At 42.5% G+C, this 18,870-nt stretch overlaps 1 protein-coding gene across 1 annotated transcript in view; it reads right to left on the bottom strand.

Moving 5' to 3' along the window:
* The window catches only part of mao (monoamine oxidase), a 40,190-nt gene extending 25,311 nt beyond the window's left edge, over positions 1 to 14,879 (bottom strand). Inside the window, exon 1 of the mRNA XM_077536883.1 lies at positions 14,755 to 14,879. Within this exon, the coding sequence (XP_077393009.1) occupies positions 14,755 to 14,875 (121 nt within the window). The 5' untranslated portion in view covers positions 14,876 to 14,879. The remainder of the gene's footprint in view (positions 1 to 14,754) is intronic.
* Positions 14,880 to 18,870: the final 3,991 nt, after the last annotated feature.

Raw genomic sequence — 18,870 nt, 5'->3', positions numbered from 1 at the left:
GGGGTAACTAAAGGCGCTCCAAAAGGGAGGAAAAGGCACAAAAACAAGGCAACAACGCTAGGCAACATGAACGAGGACATAAGGACTGTGGACGCTTCCATGCACTGACGGTGACACTTCGGCAACGGAGGGGAGAATGCAGGTGGCTTTTATTGTGTGGGTTGATTGGTGGCAGGTGGTGATAATCATGGGCGGGGACCGGTAATGAGTGAGCGGCAGGAAGGGCAAGTGACCTGGGGTGAGAGGAGAGTTAGGATTTCAGAGTAAAACGGGAAACAGAGACACAAAAATAAAAGCATGAGCCGCCACGCCTGGTGGCGGCGTGACAGTACCCCCCCCTCAACGGCCGGCTCTTGACGGCCCAGGAAGGTCAGGGTGATCTTCATAAAATTCATCAATTAACGAGGGATCCACGATGAACCGGGAGGGGACCCATTGCCTTTCCTCCGGGCCGTATCCCTCCCAGTCCACCAGGTATTGTCTTCCGCGGCCCCGATTACGAACATCCAAAAGTTTTCTAACCTTGTAAACGGGGCCGCCTTCAATCATCTCCGGGGGGGGTGGGTCGGGTTCGGAGGGCACCAGTGTGCTTTCATGAACAGGCTTGACTTGGCTGACGTGGAATGTAGGATGAACTCTGAGGGATCGTGGCAGACGGAGTCGAACGGCGGCAGGTCCTATGGACTTGGTTACTGGAAAAGGCCCCACAAATCGCGGGGCCAACTTTGGACATGGTACCTTGAGCCTGAGGTGTTTGGCTGATAGCCAAACTCGCTGGCCTGGACGGTATTCTGGAGCCGGTCTCCTCTTCCGGTCGGCGGCCCTCTTTACCCGGTCTCCCTGGCGTTGAAGCGCCGTCCGGGCCGCCGACCAGACCTTGTGGCACCGACGGATCATGGCTTTGACCGAGGGGACCGTTACCTCCTCTTCCAGTTCGGCGAAGAATGGGGGATCGTAGCCATGGACACACTTGAACGGGGTGAGACCTGTGGCAGATGTGGGCAAAGAGTTGTGCGCGAGCTCGACCCATACTAGATACCTGCTCCAGGTTGTTGGGTTCTGGGAGACGAGGCATCGGAGACCGGTTTCGAGCTGCTGGTTCAGCCGTTCTGCCTGCCCATTGGCCTCAGGATGGTACCCAGAAGTCAGGTTGGCTTTGGCACCTAGGGCTTTGCAAAATTGAGTCCAAAATCGGGAGACGAACTGTGGTCCACGGTCGGAAACGATGTGTAAGGGGAAACCATAAAACCTGAATATGTGGTGGATCATGATGTCGGCTGTGGTCTTGGCGGATGGGAGCTTGGTTAATGGGATGAAACGAACCATCTTAGAGAATCTGTCGACGACTGTGAGGATTGTGGTTTTACCATGGGATGGTGGTAGTCCGGTCACAAAATCCACTGAAATTTCCGCCCATGGTCTGGATGGAATTGGTAGTGGCTGGAGTAGACCCATCCGGGACTGGTTTGACGTCTTGTTGCGGGCACAGGTAGGACAAGCAGCTACGTAGTCCTTGATTGTGGTCTCCATTGCCGGCCACCAGAATCTCCGGGCGACAGCATACACGGTCCTGCGAACTCCAGGGTGGCAAAATAATCGTGAAGTATGGGCCCAGTGTATTACCTGGGCCCTCAGTTCCTCAGGCACAAAGAGTCGGCGTGGTGGGCATGACGTGGGGGGAGTGACGTTCCGTAGTGCCTCTTTGACGTCGTCCTCAATTTGCCACCTCATGGCCCCGACTATGCAGTCCCGGGGCAGAATGGTCTCCGGCTCGGCTTCCAGTGGTTCGGACTCGTGAATTCTTGATAAAGCGTCAGCCTTGATGTTCTTACTGCCGGGTCTGTAGGTCAGAGAGAAAACGAAGCGGTTAAAAAACAAAGACCATCTGGCCTGTCGAGGGTTGAGTCTTTTGGCCTGGCGTAAGTATTCCAGATTTCGGTGGTCGGTCCAAATCACGAAGGGGAGTTCGGCGCCTTCCAGCCAGTGTCTCCATTCTTCGAGAGCCACCTTCACAGCTAGGAGCTCCCGATCACCGACCGAGTAGTTGCGTTCCGCTTTTGATAATTTTCGTGAGAGGAAAGCGCAGGGATGTGTCTTGCCGTCCTCTTGACAACGCTGGGACAGGACTGCCCCAATACCAATACTCGAGGCGTCCACCTCCACCACGAACTGGCGCTTGGGGTCAGGGACTCTGAGGATAGGGGCATTAGTGAAGCGAGCTTTTAAGTCCTTGAATGCCCCTTCAGCTTCCGTGTTCCACCTAAATCGAACTTGCGGGGAGGTCAAGGCGTGCAGGGGGGCAGCAATGGTGCTGAAGTTTCTGATAAATCGCCGGTAGAAGTTGGCGAATCCGAGGAATTGTTGTACCTTCTTTCGTGAGTCCGGCGTGGGCCAATCCCGCACGGCGCTGACCTTGTCCGCTTCCATCTCCACTTTTCCGGGTGACACGACGAATCCCAAGAAGGAGATGGAGTTGACGTGGAACAGGCTCTTTTCTGCCTTCACGTAAAGCTGGTGATCCAGCAGGCGTTGCAAGACTCGGTCCACGTGGCTTCGATGGCTTGCTTGGTCAGGAGAGTAGATTAGGATATCATCCAGGTAGACATACACAAAGTGGTCGATGAAATCTTTGAGTACTTCGTTAATCATGGCCTGGAAGACTGCGGGAGCGTTCGTGAGGCCGAAAGGCATGACCAGGTACTCGTAATGTCCCCGGGGAGTGTTAAAACCAGTCTTCCATTCATCGCCCTCGCGGATCCGGATGAGGTGATAGGCGTTGCGGAGATCGAGCTTCGTGAAGATTCTAGCTTGTTGCAGCTGGTCAAACACAGAGGACATCAATGGCAAGGGGTACCGGTTCTTAACAGTGATGTCATTCAGGGGACTGTAATCAATGCATGGGCGTAGGGATCCATCCTTTTTACTCACGAAGAAAAAACCTGCGCCTGCAGGTGAGGAAGACGGTCGGATGAGGCCGGCCTTCAAGGAGTCGTCAATATAATTGTTCATGGCTTGGCGTTCGGGTCCTGAGACCGAGTACAGTCTCCCCTTGGGGATGGTTGATCCGGGGATCAGGTCAATCGGGCAGTCATACGGTCGATGGGGAGGAAGAGTCATGGCCTTGGTTTTGCTGAAAACCTCCCGCAGGTGGTGGTAGCAGGAGGGAACGGTGTGCAGGTTCGGGTATTCCTCTTGAGCGGACGAGGCGAGGGACACCTGGTGAACCTGGGCTGTGGTGTTCCGGGGTGCGGGTTGTTCCAATCTGTGAGTCATGCAGTCCTTTCCCCACTCCAGAATGACTCCAGAGTTCCAGTCGATTCTGGGATTATGTAGACGCAGCCAAGGGTGACCCAGAACCAAAGTGGGGGAAGCAGAATGGAACACATGGAAGCGAAGGGTCTCGAGGTGCTGTCCGATGTGCACTTCCAGAGGTTCAGTGATGTGAGTGATTCTGAAAGTTTCCTTGCCGTTCAGCGCTCGAGCCTGGATGGTTGACAGAAGTGGCTCGGTGGAGACTCGTAGTTGCCTCACGAGCTCCCAGTCCATGAGGCTCTCGTCGGAACCGGAATCGATGAGGGCTGACAGATTTGTGGTGACATTGTGGTGGTTTATCTGCATTTGCGTGAGCCTGTGGTTCTTGGCGGGTCGGGGTGACGGAGGACTCACCGGTGACCCGCTCTTCGTGGTGCAGGATCCCACTAGGTGGCCAAGACCACCACAATAGAAGCATCGGCCCTCTCGGCGGCGGCGCTGTCGCTCCTCGGGCGTTAGCCGGGCCCTTCCCAGTTGCATGGGTTCCTCTCTGGCGAAGTCCACCTCTCCTGGTTCAGGTCGGGAAGGAAGGATGGGTTGCGGCCTTCCGGGCCCCGGTGGTCGTGACCAGGGGGTGGGTTCCTCCCTCCTTCGGAGTCCGCCGATCTTAGCCAGTTCCCGGCGACGATGATCGGTGCGGATGGTGAGGGAAATCAAGGCGTCCAAGTCCGCGGGAAGATCTACGGGAACCAGAAGCTCTTGAATGGCGGGTGAGAGTCCTTTCAGAAAATGGTCGTGAAGTGCGATGGCGTTCCAGCCACTGCTCTTTGCCAACGTTCGAAAGCGAACTGCATAGTCGCTGACAGATTCGTTGCCTTGCTGAAGTCGGCTCAGTGCTCGTGCCTTCTCTCGGTCATTATTTTCTGGATCAAAGACTTGGCGCAAAGCGATTCGAAAGTCCTGTACGCTTTGGCAGACCGAGGAACCCCTGGCCCATTCCGCGGTCGCCCAGGTTTTGGCCCGTCCCGTCAGGTGAGACAACATGAAGGCCACTCGGGATCGGGCTGTGGGAAATGCCTGTGGTAACTGTTCAAAATGAATGTCACATTCTGTGAGGAAAGTCTGACAGCGTCCGGGTTCACCGGAGTATCGTTCTGGGGAGGCCAGTCTCAATCCTACCCCGGTGAATGGCGTGGTCGGTACAGAGAACTCAGGGTGAGGAATCTGTCCAGTGGGAGCTGGCGCTCGACGCCGTGAAAGGCCTACCAGCTCGTGGACCTGGCTGGTCAATTCCTCCATCCGGAACAACATGGTCTGTTGGGTCCGGTCCTGGTTGTTGAGCCGGGCCTCCTGGCTCTGCAGTGCGGCCTCGACCATGCCTGCTGGGTCCATGCTGGCCGAAGTGTACTGACAAGGCGGGGTCAAGTAGGACTCAGACGCAGGCGTAAGGTAGGCCACCAAGGCAGCAGGTTTATTTCCGGCCAACAGTGGTCTCCTCTCAAACTGAGAGGAGAACAGGGAGGGGAAAAAGTGGAGAACAAAAAGCGCTCCACTAGGGAGGAAAAAACAGGCAAAAGGTACTGGGGACAACAGAAAGCGCTCCGCTAGGGAGGAAAAAGGGCACAAGGCAAAAGGGGTAACTAAAGGCGCTCCAAAAGGGAGGAAAAGGCACAAAAACAAGGCAACAACGCTAGGCAACATGAACGAGGACATAAGGACTGTGGACGCTTCCATGCACTGACGGTGACACTTCGGCAACGGAGGGGAGAATGCAGGTGGCTTTTATTGTGTGGGTTGATTGGTGGCAGGTGGTGATAATCATGGGCGGGGACCGGTAATGAGTGAGCGGCAGGAAGGGCAAGTGACCTGGGGTGAGAGGAGAGTTAGGATTTCAGAGTAAAACGGGAAACAGAGACACAAAAATAAAAGCATGAGCCGCCACGCCTGGTGGCGGCGTGACAATCACAAGTCACATGAATTGGATATGTACTCACGTTCAAAGCTATAATAGGTTAGCCAAACGTTTTTTCTGCTGAAGTTAAAAAAAAAAAAAGGCTTTATATGAAACACACAACTCACCTTGACCATTTAAGATTTGGTTGATTTATTGGTTTGTTTTTGATTAATGTAGATAACTTCTTTTTACAGTTGTGTGACAATTTAGTCTCATTTTTAGTCCAGTTTAAATCACGCTTGTTTTTATCAGTTAGTCCACCCCTTCCCATTTTATTTAGTCTATTTTTAGGGTTATCTAAAACACTGAACACACAATAAAAACATAATTTTATTCGTCTAGTTTTAGTCAACAAAAACCGCCAACGTTTTAGTCTAGTTTTAGTCAGGACAATCATTTTACCCCTGTAATTTTTTTTTGTCAGAAAGATGTGTTGAACATTTCAGATCTAAAATTATTTCACATACAATTTTCTCTAATCTTTTTGGAAAAACAACTTGACACACAATTACAGTATATCAAGAAGAGGCTACTATGGCTCCATGCTACAAGCTAGTAAATTAGCAAGCATTAGTTAGTGGTCGGATTAACATTATTGTTGGAATGTTGGCTTTTTTTTTCTTTTTTTTTTTTACAAAATCAAATAATTTTCATCTCGTTTTTGTTCATGAACTAAAATGTCCATAGATTTTAGTCCAGTTTTTATTATTTTCGTCTCCTCTTCATTAGTCGACGAAAATGCATACTGATATAGTCCCAATTACTGTTTATTAATGAAGGTTTTAGTCTAGTCTAGTTTTAGTCCAGTGAAAAATGTGCATTGATGAAATTATTTTTGTTTGTGTTTTCGTTGATGAAATTAACACTAAATAAAAACGTTAAGTAACTATGTAGTCATTAATTACTAATACTCAACATTTTATATTCCTTACATTAACAGTGATTTAAATATTTTTAGGTTATTTAAACATTATTTAAAACTTTGCCTGGACAGTTAATAAAGGCTCTATGAAGGTAAGGTAAACATATTATTTCTATTTCCATTATTCCATCTATTAATTTTCCATAGCACTTCCATGGTGATGTGCTTACTCATTTGCATTAAGATAAAAAGTGAAGGGACACAAATGAACTGTTACTTCATTCTGATCACAGGAACGCGTTAAAAATAAATATTTGATCTGGATTTAACTGTGTGACTGATCAAACAAGTCAAAATAAAAATGTTTATCTTATTCAATTTTACAATGTTTGCCTAGCCTTTGGCCTGAATTTACTTTCAGGCTTCCTGCTGCTTTCAAATCCCACAAGCCACGCTGAAGCAGGAAAGGTTTATACTACTTTAAACACAGTTTGGGCTGCATTAAACCAACTAGCAGCCCTTTCTTACACAAACACACTCAGCCCGTCCAGGCTTTAGAGTACGCATTAGCCGTGGACACAGCCATTGCAAATCCACGCTATTAAAGTGATGCTATTACCTGCCAGGTTGGAAAGGTCAATGTCTGTCTTTGGAAACAAAGAGCATCTGTGCAGCGCTTGTTTATGCCTGCAGCCATTCGCCGGACAAAGAAAAAGTAGCCTCCTCTTAGGATTTTCCTTTGATAAGAAATCTTGTTTGGTTTGATTACAAAGCCCATTATTCTTACGTTAAAAAAACACTGAGATCATCTAGGATGCAAAGCTATCCATTGAAAGTGCAAGATAAAAAGGTGGATACAATAGTAAAAGCTTTCATCTTTCAGATCAACTGGGTAATTTGAGCAAATCAATGGGGGGTGGGGGGGTTATCCAGGTTTGTCGCTATAGTGACTGGCCACACTATATTATTTTAACAAATATTTGACTGACGTGATCCCTTACAGATCTGGGAGGTATCCCCTACAATCAACAGGGATTCACTGTAGTCTGATCCATTTGTTTATTTATGCAATAACAATTTAATGATGCACAGTACACTAGCCTATTACATTGCCCATTCCTGTATAATTTTTTACTCCACAAAGGCCAGCTGTTTTAGATTTGTGTTTTATGTGTTTCACTCACTAGTTCATATACCAAATCTTCTTCCTGTTTCCATTCTTTGGACCAATAAAAGACGAGATGATGTGTTATTGTAATTTTGGCCAGGTCTCTCTCTGATTTCACCACCCGGTTAAATAATACATATTGTGACACTGGCCATTATAAATGCACCTTAACAATAAGTACATAATAATGATGAGTGTTGAGCTATTCAATTAGCAATTTTATTTTATATTGTATATTGGAATTTGTTCCATATATTTTGCATTGCTCCCACAGCTAAATCGTGCTTTCACCACCTTTGTTACATGCAAGTTCAAACTCAGCTCACACATACACACACCTTTTCATGCTTAGCAGTGGGGAAAAAAAAAACAGTGGCATGCCGTTGCCTCGGCAACAGTGGCGTGCCGAATGGTTAAGAAGGAATCACTTGGCAGTAGCCAGTCTCCCATTGTTCTGCACCAGACATGACAACACCCCCCCCCCCCCCCCCCCACACACACACACACACCCACACACACACACACACAACACACACACACACACACAATATAGCGATAACAATAACAAGATGTTCAATGCATTATTTATTTCTATAATGACTCGGAGGCTTTGATGCAGGCTGTTGTCATATTTATGAATGAAATATGATGACGTCCACCATATTCATCTGTGGAACTCGGAATTTTTCTGCCTGCACCTCAATCACATGCACCAAAACCACATTATACTACCTGTGCCAATACTTAGACGTGATTCCAGCAGAAGTAAAGTTTATTATACTTTCAGCCATCAAATTGTCAAGTGCGATAGATGCGTCTAGCAAAATACCTTCACTGTAATGCCCAGCACTACACAGAGCGATCTGCCAAATTCCGAAAAACGCTAAACGAGGCACGAAAATCAAGATTCAATTTTTACACTCAAGCACACCTACGCTGCCGACAAATGAAAAGGCCTATTGGGTTAAGATATGATTCAAATTCAGTAGACATATGAAGTTGAATCAGCTGCTTAATTCCAATAAATGACAATGAAATTAGGGATGTAACAATATCCAAACATCACAATACGATATTATGATGATATGAAGGTCACGATACGATAATTATCACGATGGGGTGTGTGTGCGTGTGTGTGTGTGTGTGTGGGGGGGGGGGGGGGGGGGGGGGTTGATATTTAAAAAAGGTCACAATATTGTATACCAAAAAAAAGCACAATATTGTGCTTCTGTACATAACACCAATGCATATAAATCACCTCAAATTTCTAATAACAGTATTGAGGAGCTTACTTGCATGCACACATTGAGTTCCTCCTCATATTGACTCGCTTCACAAGCATATTACGTTCCCCTTCATCTGAGAATTAGCATAGATTTTAAACGTAGAAGGCCAAAACATCCCTAATGAAAATTAAATTACACTAATAAACTAGCCACCAGAGGGTGCTAGAACTGCACAAATGGAAATCAACCTGACTTTTTAAACAGATATGTTCCCTTTTAATATTGTGAACATGACGACGGCGATATTGTTGCAGTTTCAATATCATGGTATCACGATATTGCCTTTATCGTTAGATCCCTAAATGAAATGTGACAAATTGTGACTTTTTTTTCAGATGAAAGGATGCGTGTTCTTCCAGGGAAGCAAACAAAAACAATCCACTACAAGCTAGCCCCGGGTTTACACCGGATGCGGTTGCGGTGCGGTTGCGGTGCGGTCCGGCGACGCAAGCAATTAGATTCCATTCATTCGAATGGTGCAGTTTACACCGCTTGCGGGTGCGTTGCGTGTCGACTGCGGAAGGCCTGCGGCGTGCCGCAAGCCTTCCGCAAGGATAGACCTATTTTCTATTTTTGCCGGACGCCGCAGCGGTAGGCCTCCGGCAAATGGCAAGCTAGCACAAAACACATCGAGCGGGACAGGAAGACCGAGGCAGTTTCAAAATAAATTTCCGGTTACCTTTCAGAATAAAACACTCGCCAGCTCCTATTTCGCAAGTTTTTCAGCAAAACGTGACGTGGGCGTCGCCGGGCCATGTGCTCGTTCACGGTTTAGACACCAGCGAACATGGACGAGGAGAGGTTTATATTGGAGGTGGAAAACCCCAAATAATATATGACACGGCACATCCTTTTTATAAGGACTGTAATGTATTGTGAGTTTGATGTTCGCGATTGCTTGTTGTGCCCGTCTCGCTTGCCGTACTGAGCGGCAGCCGGATGGGGAAGACAGAAATAAAGAGTGGACCCGCACTGACCCGACTCTCGTTATTAATATACTTTACAAGGACAACCAAAAAAAGGATGCATGGAATCTCATAGCAGAAGAAGAAGAAAAGGTTAAATCAAAAGAAGTCCACCTCTCGTTGTGAAATGCCACATGATCGCGCGCGCGCGGTCCCGCGAGACACGTTGGGAAGTGGGCGGCGACGGAGCTGCCGGACCGCAGCTGTGCAGAGCCGGTGTGGATTGACAAAAAAATTGACCCGTCCGGAGCACGCAGTCAAGACGCACCGCACCGCAACCGCACCGCAACCGCATCCGGTGAAAACCCGGGGTAAGAAACAAGTGTGCCTCTTCAATCACGATACTAAGAGGCTCGATATTGATCCACCTGGGCCAATTACAATTCCCTTCGGGTCTCATGTCCTTGAATGAGGATGCTGACCACCTGCTTATTGACTTGTACGATTGAGCATTTCAATGATAGGGAGAAATTCAAATTGTTACATTGTGCTGCTTAACACTATCACCGCGTATCATATGAATCTGCATATACCACCTCCTTGTGGTAGTGAGTGCATAGGTTAAAAGCATTTTTAATGCTATTGTTCTGATAGTGTTTAGTCCAGCAGAGGAGGCCCTTTTGGCCCTCACAAAACACCACTGAAATATTGACATGCAGAAACACAAGGCCAGTAGACCAATGAGGAATTTGATGACAAGATAAATATAACAGCACAAGCTGTTTTCCATTTAACAACTTGCAGTGCTCTTCGTCTATGTAAAAAGTCATTAGTCCAAAGTCTCAAATCTCAAAGTAAACTGCTGACACTTATTTGGCAAAGCAAATTCTTCAGGGGTACATGGAAGTTCTGTCATTGCACATTGAATTAATCTCAGGAAAATTGAAGGAATGTTGCATGCAGTGCAAACATGAAGTGTTGTCTCCTTTCCACGAATGGGTTCCCTTAGTAGTTTGCATGTTCGCAATTTTGCATCATGACCCTGAAATGACTGTTGACACAAATGTATTTGGGTCATGTACTGTATTGTTGCCGACTTGCCGATCAATAATAGATAAATGGGAATGCAGGGGTCTAAAAATGCCCGTGCTTACACCCTCTTCCCACTTTCACATTCCCCTGACACTCCTTTTAGCTCCCCCTATTTGATTTCGCTCTGCTGACACAAAGCAGGAAGACCAAATTCCCCCTGCTTCTTCAGCTTTCTTCCTCCTTCTCACTGTGATAAGCGGCTGTCACAAGGCTTTAATGTCTCCTCATAAAAGTCATCACACCCCCGAGGGACTGGCTGGCCAGAGGCGTCGGTCTCCAGCAGCAAAAGGACAATTGCATTTCAACTGCGGAGGGAAATAGTCATCGAGCTGACCGTGAGGGTTTTTTTTTTTACATGTAAACAAATGATGTTGTTACAAGGGGCTAATGTGACAATACAAGGGGATGAAGCTAGTCTTATTGAATTAGCTTGTTTCCCTACCGTGTGTTGTGTACATACTTGACTAGAATTTGAAGTGACACTGACCTAAATGTCTCTGTCTGAAAAGACGAACACTCAGTTGAAGCTGGCACAAAGAGGGCGTCGGCCAAGAGGAGCCGACAAAAAAAAGAAAAAAAAAAAAGAAAAGCATCTCCCAGGCTCTGTATTCACTCAGTATCAGATCACAAATCTTGCAATATCGTACCCCACTACTGAAAACTTGAGAAAACAAAGAGGCGCGGGTGCATATTGACACAAAGCTCGCTTCGTAACATGAGTTTGAAAGTGTAAGCAGCAAATGTAATTGGTTGATGGCTTTCAGTGGGGACAATGGATCAATAAGCTTCTGATTCTCCTAACAATGTTTTCAACCATTTAATAAATTGAGCAGACAGTTGTTTTGTTTTTTTTAACTTGAAAAATGGGATGACATCCCACAGCAGCTGTGTGGCCAGACTGGTGACTAGCATGAGAATGACATGCCAGGCTGTTACAGCTATTTGTGGTTCTTCCACATGCTACCGAGGCCACTGGTTGTTAAGTGAATAAGATATTTAAATTTTAATCATCCAATCCACCTCGCACTAAATAAGAGTCAATGGCAACAGCAATATTTTGCAATTTTTATAGGCGTAACTCATATACTCATATACTGCTGACCATTTTATTACCATTATAGGGTTAATAAAAAGGCTTTTCTTGGCATAAGATTTATTGCCAAAAATCTTTGTTGTAACAAAGAAACAATCTACCAACAACCTACTTTTTTTTGTAATACTTTATAATATAAAATATCAATTCTCACAAGAATCGCTTATTATTATTAATGATATTATCACGATATGAAACTCACGATACGATAATTATCACGATATTGTGGGGAGGATGGCGATATTTAAAAAAGGTCTCAATATTGTAAAAAAAAAAGAGCTCATACTAAAAAAAGCACAAGATTGTGCTTTTGTACATAAAAGCAATACATATAAACTACCTTCAATCTCTAATAACACTTAATATTGAGGCACTTATTCTGTAATACAAGCCCACATTGAGTTCCTCCACGTATTGACTCACTTCAAAGCATTTTACAATCCCCTTCATCTGCATTTGAAACATAGAAGGGCCAAAACATACCTAATGAAAATTAAACTGCACTAAAAAAACTAACCACCAGAGGGTGCTATAACTGCACAAATGGAAATCAACCTGACTTTTTTTTTTAACAGATGTGTAGCTTTTAAATCTTGTCAACATGACGACGACGATATTGTCGCAGTTTTAATATTACGATATCACAATAATGGCCGGTATCGTTGCATCCCTAATATATTTATATTTTTACATCCCTAATATATGGCCGATTTGGCCACTTAGGGGCAGTGTGGTTCCACGCGTTCTGATACACTGTTAAGTTGTAGGAGTAGAAGGAAAAGGTCGCAATCAAGTTATGCCAACAAAAGGTTTTTTTGCTGTGTAGGAAGAACATATGCCGGTGAGTAATGTGAAGATGATTCTCTGTATGCATTCCTAAAGCGTTTTGTATGACTAGCCGTTCTTTTGAGGGATAAACGTGCCGCAAGTAGCGCGCTAATTAGCGTTAGCGAGTCGATGGCACTCTCCAGTGTGCGCTAGCTTTGAGCTAGCTACGTTCGGGGAAACAAGCTAAACAAAGTGCGTTTGCATTTAAGTGTGTACTGTGTGCAATTTTCTTCGTTTTGTGTGTTCAGTTAACCCCAACTGGAGTGTAATAGCATTGTTCGTTTGCGTTCATATTGCTTGGGGGACTGATTAGAGCGAGGGAAGTTGAACACACTACAGGAAGTGAGGTAGTGTCTATTAGCCAGGAATAACAAGCTGTACTGTGTTGAGTTGTGCAAATAAATACAAGGAAGCAAGTCACAGCTATCAATCGTCCACATAGTGAGTACGGAACGGTGAAACAAAACAGCACTGGACTCTTTTTGAGGGACTGTATGCTGTCTACTAAACTGTCAGTCTGTTCTAGGAGGGCAGAATATACTTTAAAAGCGATAAAATTATAGCTAGCTACATAGAGTAGCACCCTCCTTACTATTCAAAACTTAATAAATGTAAATAAAATAAAAATTTTAAAAAGAAATTGTTTCCATTTGTCCATTGTCTTGCAAAACAGGCCCGAGTAGATTGTGACGATTCATTGCACATCTATAAATTGCAGCAGAAATCATTGTCAAACAAATAATTTTGAATCAAGAATCGTTCTCTAAATCGAAAATCGATTCTGAATCAAATCGTAGACCCAAAAATCTTAATCGAATCGAATAGTGCTGTCAAAGTTAAAGCGTTAACTAATTAATTAATCACAAAAAAAATATTGCATTAATCATGTAGTAGCGCAGATTAATCTAATCACACTATTAATTTTGACCGCAGATGATCCTTTAGCTTGACAGTGGTTAGCACGTCCGCCTCCCAGTTCTGAGGACTCCGGTTCGAGTCCAGGCTCCGGCCTTCCTGGGTGGAGTTTGCATGTTCTCTCTGTGCCCGCGTGGGTCTTCTCTGGGTACTCCAGTCTCCTCCCACATTCCAAAGACATGCATGACAGGTTAATTGGGTCCTCCAAATCGTCCCTAGGTGTGTTTGTGAGTGTGGATGGTTGTTTGTCTCTGTGTGCCCTGCGATTGGCTGGCAACCAGTCCAGGGTGTCCCCCGCCTACTGCCCAGAGCCAGCTGAGATAGGCGCCAGCACCCCCCGCGACCCTTGTGAGGATTAAGCGGTCAGGAAAATGGATGGATGGATGGAAGTATTGGGGTCATTTTTTCCCCCCATTTTAAATTGTGCAAACAATTAACTGATTAGAAAAAAGAGGAGGATGAGAGCATGCATTAGATAAAAAAAATGTTGACGATGTCCTCATAACATTAAATGTTGAAAGAATTAACACATAACAGGTACTTGTCAAATTTAGCTGGAAAAATGTGTTGAGAAAAATCCCTTTTTAATTAAGTGATTAATTAAAATCCTAAGATGTGATTAAACATATATATATATATATATATATATATATATATATATATATATATATATATATATATTCATTCAATAAAAATAAAAGCAAAATATAATTTAAAAATATTACAAATATTACAGGGATGAGAAATAAAAATAAATACCATTTTAACAAAAATGACAAAATAAATACGGAACATGCAATAATACTGAAAAAAATACCACTATAAATACATAAAACAGCATCATAAATCAATTGAAACACAAATATATAAAAAAAAGAGTTGATTGTTATAGTTATTTTCATATAATCTTGTGACATTAAGTCACAGCTTCTCAATATGAATGACTTATGACTTAAAGGTAGATTTGCACACTGCTGCTATTTTATCTTTAAAATTTTCCCCAGCAAGACAATGACAGTCTGTGTAATTAAGCAACAAACAATTAGATATATGAAATAATTAAGCAAGCAAGCAAAGGATAGCAGAGACAGAGACTCCACCACCCATCCACCCCTCTTCCTTCTGCTCTTATGTAATGCAAAGTCCGTTTTCTGTGTGTAGATCATGAGCTCTTATTCAACAGGCGCCGTTCTGCTGCTACTGCTCATCATACACACATAATATAACCTTATTATGTCGCATAAAATGTCGTCTACATGTGCTTGGGAGAGGTACATACGGTAGTAGTATGCAGAGGGTACGGTGCAACAGTTGTCTCCTCCACACACAAGCCAATTTACTTTGTTGCTAAGGTAAACAATATGTGTCTTAAAACGTGTCAAAGTGACGCGTCGCTCACCAGATATTCCTGCGCCGACCACGATCACGTCGTAGGTGTTGCCGGATGCCGTCATTCTGCTCGATGCTTTCGTCGTCCTGCCTGCCTGCCTGCAGCTGCTGCGGTCATGGCAGGGGCGCATCTGTATTATAAACAGACATGGGTGGGCGGGAGTTGACTGCGGGGAGGGGGGCGTGCATCCCCCAGAGAGACTCCGCCCCCAGAATGTTTGTAAAGAAGTGCTTAGTTTTGACCCCTCACTCCAAATAAATAAATAAATAAATAAATAAATAAATAAATACAGGATAAGCTCTAAAATTACATACATAAATAATGAATAAATAGTACCAAAAAGAAAAAAAAAGCTAGTTGTGTTCCACCAAATACTGAATTCAAAACAAACACAACATTTTATCAATGTTTATCTACCTAATAAATACTATTTGTATAATCCATCCATCCATTTTCTTGACCACTTATTCCTCACAAGGGTCGCGGGGGCTACTGGCGCCTATCTCAGCTGGCTCTGGGCAGTAGGCGGGGGACACCCTGGACTGGTTGCCAGCCAATCGCAGGGCACACAGAGACGAACAACCATCCACACTCACACGCACACCTAGGGACAATTCAGAGCGCCCAATTAACCTGCCATGCATGTCTTTGGAATGTGGGAGGAGACCGGAGTACCCGGAGAAGACCCACGCGGGCACGGGGAGAACATGCAAACTCCACCCAGGAAGGTCCGAGCCTGGACTCGAACCGGAGACCTCAGAACTGGGAAGCGGACGTGCTAACCACTCGACTACCGTGCCGCCTTATTTGTATAATTTTAAATCAAATTAAGTCAACAATGGATTAACTTCATATTTAATATTTGGAAATGTAATCAAGCCAAGATGATATTTAATTAAATATTTACCAAGTGGCTGAACTATATCTTTAAATATTAATCAATATTTGGATAAAGTTACCGGTAATCATATAAAGTTAATGTTAATTTAGTACGTACTACTACTATTACTTGGATATTTTTTACATTTCTCTGATTCAATTAGTATCAAAGAACATTTTATTAGTGATACAATTAAGTAAAGGTTGAATCAACTTTATGCAGTATTAAATGTTTACTGTTTGGGGACACTAACAGTTTGTGAATGTTGGATCTCTCTATACTATTTGGACAGAACTCCATCCATCCATCCATCCATCCATCCATCCATCCATTCTGTGGAAGGACAGTGTTTACACCCCTCCAGCCAATCGCAGAGCGGGGGGTGACGTGTCGCAAACGGGGCCGGGCGAATTTGTCGGCTGCGTGACATCACTCCCGCGGCACCTTGACAGCATGCACTGATGGGTTTTTTTTTTCACTCACTCATTCACACATGTAGTGACGGGAGTGACAGACCGGGCCTTTATGTTGAGCTTGGCTCAGTCTATATAATACTGCATCTAATATTGAATCAGACTTATAACCAGGGGTGCATATTACAATTTTGGCCCAGTTCGCAAGGAACATCATAGTTTGTTGTGCTTTTTCACCAACCTCATGGATAGACTGTGGTGTTCAAGAAATACAGCCACACAGGCATTTTTTATTTATCTTTTTGTTAAATTTAGAGCTGTCAAATTATAACATTTTTAAATCAGATTACCGGTAATCACATCTTAGAATTTTGATTAAATCATGATTAATCACTTAATTTAAAAGGGCTTTTTTATAAACATTTTTTTACCCGCCAAATTTGATGAAGAGCACCTGTTATGTGTTAATTCTTTATACATTTAATGTTATGAGGATGTCTTCCACATTTTTTGATCCACTGCACACTCTCATCTTCCTCTTTTTCTAACCAGTTCATTACTTGCATAATTAAAAAAATAAAATAAAAAATACCCCAATATATTGATTAAAACAAATAGGCTATTTTGAATGACATATGCAAACATTTATTAAATACTTTACTTTAATGCATGTAGTTATTATTGCTCAAACACAACCTGTGCTAACTTTAACGTATCCGCTGTCAAGCTAAAGGATCATCTGCGGTCAAAATTAATATTGTGATTAATGCGATAATTTTTTGTGATGAATCAATGAGTTAACGCTTTGGAAACAACTTACTTAACATTTAAGCACCTTTTTTCAGTACAATAATAATACAAAAAATATATATATCAACAATACATTTCATAACACAGCTGACCTCAACTTATTTTACGTAACCATTCTCATATCAGGGGCAAAAAGAAAACATCATTGTTACCAGCAAGCGTATTTTTCACACAAAACCTCAAGGAAGAAAGGCTTTTTGTCCAATTTTTTAAATATAATTTAGAAGAATCCAATTTCTTTGACTTTTAGTCAAATACGAATACTTTCTGATTTCCTTTGTCCTCTATGAATGCAAACACTTTATTTTGCGTTTACGATTTTTTTTTATTATTATTATTATTATTTTTTTTATGATTGCCTAATCCTGATTTAGAAAACAGGGCTTATATTTTGAACACAAGATGCAGAACATCTCACATTCTGTGCAAAATGAAACACTTGTAAAAACTATACACACAATAAACCATCTAATGATACCATATGAAATACACGTTGCATAAGTTTAAACTCTGAATCAGTTACACACTGCTGTGTTTAACTTAGGAAAACTTTGTAAAAATCATAGGCAATATCCTCATTGGCAAGTTTTAGTCTAGCTTTCCTCGGCGTCACTGGTTGATGACATCAACTAGTGTTGCACAAATTTCATTTGACAAATGTGGTCCTCTTCTTTGAGGATGTTCACCTCCTATTTACCTGCTGATTTTTTTTCTTTCGCGCTCAAACCTGATTGCTGTGTCTACAATAATGTAATCGTGTGTTTGCACAACTAATTTGTGTGTTTAATCAACTGGCTCATGAGCAGGGTTACATGTCTGTCAGTGCTTTGGAATTGCAAAAAAGTGACATTATGATATACTTCGGTGTCTTTCATGTATATGTGTTTAATGCTTTGCAAATATTGTTCTGCAAAAAGTGTGAGGCTTACTACTATGTGTTTATAGTAGTGAAAATCCCGTCCAACGGTTTGCTCCTTGAGGTTAAGGTGTTAATAGTTATGTACAGTAATTCCTTTATTTTTAGTGTTCATGCAATCAGAAAAAAATATAAAGAAAAACAAGATATAATAATGTAGACTGGACTTTTTGTTTTCTTTAACCCCCTTTATTAGGGGTGTAAAAAAATCGATTCGGCAATATATCGCGGTATTACAATGTGCAATTCTCAAATCGATTCAATAGGCGGCCAAATTGATTTTTAAACATTAATTTTTGATGGAAAAATATTCCACAAACGTCTTACTTAGGCTTAGACTTCACACCTAAATCATGGAAAAATGTTATATTCATGGAATATTAAGCCTTAATATTTGATTTCAATGCTGTTCAAACATGAAAGATATTACAACCAGTGGCTCACAGTTATAAGACTGAAGTTTCAGATAAATAAATAATACATTTTCAAACAAATCTTACAGTGTACATGTACAAGTTTACTGATTAGTGTTTTCTAAATTTGAGGAAAAAAATCGCAACAATCGACTTATAAATTCGTATCAGGATAATTCGGTATTGAATCGAATCATGACCTATGAATCGTGATGCGAATCGAATTGTCAAGTACTAGGCAATTCACACCCCTATTATATATTAGATTTATTTATTTTAGATTTATTTATTATTATTATTATTATTATTATTATTATTATTATTATTATTATTATTATTATTATTATATTTGTTTATATATTATATTATGTATTTATATTATATTTATATTTAGTTATATTACTTTTATTATATTATAATTTTTTAAATTATGTTTTTATTTTATTATTATTATTATTATTATTATTATTATTATTAATTCATATTTATTGTATTATTATTATTTTATTTTTATTTATTATTATTGTTATTTTAGGATTTAATTTATTACCTGAGCAATATATTGATAATTGCAGTATCGTCATATCATGAGATCATCGTTATCGTGAGCCTTGTATCGCATATTGTATTGTATCGTGAGGTAGCCAGAGGTTACCGCCCCTAGTAAAATATCATCCTGAGCTTAGGGCCCTA

Source organism: Festucalex cinctus, chromosome 11 (genome assembly GCF_051991245.1).
Source record: "Festucalex cinctus isolate MCC-2025b chromosome 11, RoL_Fcin_1.0, whole genome shotgun sequence".
NCBI lineage: Eukaryota > Metazoa > Chordata > Actinopteri > Syngnathiformes > Syngnathidae > Festucalex > Festucalex cinctus.
This window is presented reverse-complemented; position numbering and strand designations above follow the sequence as displayed.